At 40.0% G+C, this 3,654-nt stretch overlaps 1 protein-coding gene across 1 annotated transcript; it reads right to left on the bottom strand.

Annotated features, from left to right (window-relative positions):
- Nucleotides 1-92: 92 nt before the first annotated feature.
- LOC119581009 lies at nucleotides 93-3,201 on the bottom strand. Its single transcript, XM_037929272.1, has 5 exons — nucleotides 2,988-3,201; nucleotides 2,507-2,638; nucleotides 1,514-1,678; nucleotides 1,060-1,144; nucleotides 93-260 (listed from the first exon to the last, which is right to left on the bottom strand). The coding sequence occupies exons 1-5, from the start codon at nucleotides 3,168-3,170 to the stop codon at nucleotides 163-165; spliced, it is 663 nt and encodes a 220-aa protein (XP_037785200.1). The 5' UTR covers nucleotides 3,171-3,201; the 3' UTR covers nucleotides 93-162.
- Between the last annotated feature and the right edge of the window lie 453 nt (nucleotides 3,202-3,654).

Genomic DNA, 3,654 nt, shown 5'->3' with positions numbered 1-3,654 from the left:
GTGTGTGTGTGTGTGTGTGTTTGTGTGTGTGTGTGCGTAAGCACAACGTATCTTACTCTCATTTAGGTTCACGAAAAAGGAAACAAAAGAAAATCCATAAAAAAATTATCTTTAATCGGACAGTCAAGACACCAGACCCGATACGGTGCGAATAAGGGAATCCTAAGCATAGATTCCGATATCAGAGCAGCCTCTGAAAACCTCTTGGTCGCCACAACCCAAGGCTGTTGTGTCATTACCACAGTCTCCCCATGAATTACCTGCGTGCGGTTAGGCATAGAAAACGAAGGGTTTAATAAAACGAAATAAAGATGATGGCAGTGATAATAATGATGATGACACTGATGATGGTGATGGTGACGATAACGATGACGATGGCGATGGCGATGACGATGAGATAACGATGATGATTAAGATGATGATAATGATAAGAAAGATAACAATAGCGATAACAAAAAAAAAAACACTCTCTCCAAAGTTTCACGTTTCATATTCCACTATATCTGTTTTATTTTCAAAAGTTTACCGCTTTTATTCTTATCAATAGTAAACTTATTGATAAGTTTACCGATTTTATTTTTATCAATATTAAACATATTGCCAAGTAATCTGTTTTCTTATCGTTATCATATTTCAATTATTCCAGATACGGAACAGATACAGGAAGTTAAATCAATGAAATACTGTTATTTGTCGCTAATTTCACTGACAGAGAGTGACAAAGAGAGCCGCCACAGTGAAGCAAAACATGTATCAAAAATGTGTGAATTATTCGGGTAAAAAAAAATCCGGTTGAAATCTTTCGTATATGTATCTTCCTGTTAATGTTTATGTATCTTTTATTCGTATTTTTTCTAAGGAAAAAGATACATGATTTCAGGTTATTTTATTTCTCGCTGAATAATGAACGTTATCATCTAACAATTATGTTAGTTATTGCCCTCCTGAGTGTAAATATATTTATCAACACGGTAAAGATGTTTTAAAGGAAAATAGTTTTAAAAATAAAGAATAAAATAAAGAATAAAAAAGCATTACGTCTGTAATCGTTCAACTTACCTGTCTGGTAATGCCACTGAAGGACACACTGGAAGCACTCCACGTCGTCCGGAAGCTTCATGTCGATGTAAAAGTAAGCCTCATTCTGCAAAAGGGAGAAATGGTGTAATTCTGAGTCTGTTTGAATAATGATACTGATTGACAGTCCTTCCTTTCTGGTCTGAAACTGTTCATGAAGTCAAGCAGAAGAACTCTGAGATTCATTTTACTAAAAACACTTCCAGATCCACAAGGAAAATTCAAAACCCTTTTTTTCTCTCCTCCTTTTTTTTAAAATTCTATTCCGCATATCATTTATTCTCCACCACAACAATAAGAAATCGCCCTTCCACCTCCACCCCCCTCCCCCTCCTCCCCACTATAGTACATTCCCAGTACTTTACAACAGAACTTTAGTAATTTCCTCCCAGCTCCTATCCTCAAGCTTAAACAGGGTCTTCGACCACACACTCACGAAATCCGGAACGGTGAAGAACGGCCCAGAACCGTCAGCCAACTGCAGGAGGTGTTCGTCGAGACACTCGTCGGTAATAATTTTGTCTGGAGCGTTGTTGACGCAGAGACGGAACTCGAAGTGCCCGATGTGGCTCGTGGTTAAATCTATTTCGACTGTGATCACCTGAAGAGGGAAGTGGTACTTGAGGTTGTGTGTTGTTTCTATAATGAAATGTTGAAGATTGTATTAGTGTGTTCGTTAAACTTGTTGTGTCAAGATGGGGTAGTGGCTGTGTGATTTTCGTATTGACGCGTATGGATCTCTCTCTCTCTCTCTCTCTCTCTCTCTCTCTCTCTCTCTCTCTCTCTCTCTCTCTCTCTCTCTCTCTCTCAGTCGATCTGTCCATCAGTCTATCTATCTATCAGATGGAAAAACACTTTACAGACCAAAGTACCTGCTCCATGGTGAAACTAGGGGTGATGAAATCTCTCTCTTTCTCACTCTCTCTTTCTCTCTCTCTCTCTCTCTCTCTCTCTCTATCTATCTATCTATCTATCTATTTATATATATCTTTCTATCTATCCATCTGTCAATCTACCCATCTATCAATCTATCAGTATCTATTTTCAGTCTACCTATCTATCAGATGGACCACACGCGACAGACCAAAATACTTGTCCCTTGGTGAAATTAGCGGTCTTAAGACCCTACCACTCTATCTATCTATCTATCTATCTATCTATCTATCTTCTACTTATCTATAGATAGGCCACACGCGACAGACCAAAGTACCCTGTCCTTGGTGAAATTATCGGTGATGAGACCCTCTATCTCTCTCTCTCTCTTTCTCTATCTATCTATCTGTCTATCTACTTCTATCTATCTATCTATCTATCTATCTATTTACCTCTATCTATCTATCTATCTATCTATCTATCTATCTATCTATCTACTTTTATCTATCTATCTATCTATTTATCTACGTATCAGATGGGCCACAGACCAACGTACCTGTCCCTTGGTGAAATTAGCGGTGATAAGCCCCGTCCCGTACGTTCCTCCAGCCTCGTTGTCTCGGGGTTGCGGATCAGCCCAGTTGTCGCCGCAGACGCCGCACTTCCCGCCGTTCTGTCCGTACTGGATCTGTAAAGACGATATGGAGAGCTGAGGCACCTTTTTATTATGGAAGAGCCGATTTACGTAGTGCTATTGGATACTTACTTCGATTGGGGGATATAGGTTTCTATAGGATTAATGCAGACGTGTTTCAACTGGCTTTACCGAAACTGAACAAGTGTAACAGTCTTTCGAATTCAGTGAAGATATAATGGTACAGGGACAGAAGCTACGAGGCAAATGCATATAGGATCTTCCCGTAAAAAATAAACATATAAACTGTGTTATCATGAGTTCTTGTACCACCATGAACTCTTGCACCATCAGAAAATTTTGTACCACCACGAATGCTTGTACCACCACGAGCAAAACATACCCCGAAGCCCCCGCAAAAGAGCTCATTATCATTGTAGTTCTGCGGGGTGTCGAAGCCGAGTCTCCAAGCTGACGACCTACTCGGAGGGTACATCAGCCGCCCGTGGCCTAGGACGCCGACGGCCACGCAGAGCAAGGTCAGGCCGAGTCCCCATACCAGGGATTCACGAGAACGAAGACCCATTGCGAGGGACTTTTTTAAGATACAGGGATAAATAGCCTGGCGAACCCACCTGTATATATATATATAACTAAGTTTACCCCTACGTGAGATAGTGTTATCTTCAGGGTGGGAGACGAAGCACCTGGGGTGTCACCAATCGTTTTAACTTACGACATAAAAAAGATAAATAGATGAAAAGCTTCCCTCGACAAGAAGACTTTAATTGTGGAAAAAAATATACTTCGTCTCATAACTCATTTTGTAAACAATGCTGAAATTCAGGAAAAAATAACAGTTGTTGAATACTATAAGATACAAGGACATGGCCAATGCTCGGACTTTATTTAAGATTCACCTGATCATTAGATAATAATCGCTATGACTTTTTTATCTTTTGAAAGCAGTTTTTCTTGTCACTCTCATGCTATATCCCTTCGCTACACTGAAGGTCTGCGGGTCCATTCATTGTGATGTAGGTCTTTTTGTAGGCGTCAAAGAGTTTCTC

This window comes from Penaeus monodon, chromosome 14, assembly GCF_015228065.2.
Source record: "Penaeus monodon isolate SGIC_2016 chromosome 14, NSTDA_Pmon_1, whole genome shotgun sequence".
In the NCBI taxonomy this organism is placed as follows: domain Eukaryota; kingdom Metazoa; phylum Arthropoda; class Malacostraca; order Decapoda; family Penaeidae; genus Penaeus; species Penaeus monodon.
Note: the sequence above shows the minus strand (reverse complement) of the source record. Positions and strands in the feature narration are given on the sequence as shown.

Coding starts and splice junctions, on each gene's coding strand:
- LOC119581009 (XM_037929272.1), bottom strand. CDS start 3,170: ATGGGTCTTCGTTCTCGTGAATCCCTGGTATGGGGACTCGGCCTGACC. Junction 1,679..2,506: donor CTAATTTCACCAAGGGACAG/GTACGTTGGTCT, acceptor TTCCCTCTTCAG/GTGATCACAGTCGAAATAGA. Junction 261..1,059: donor TCAGTGGCATTACCAGACAG/GTAAGTTGAACG, acceptor AACCGCACGCAG/GTAATTCATGGGGAGACTGT.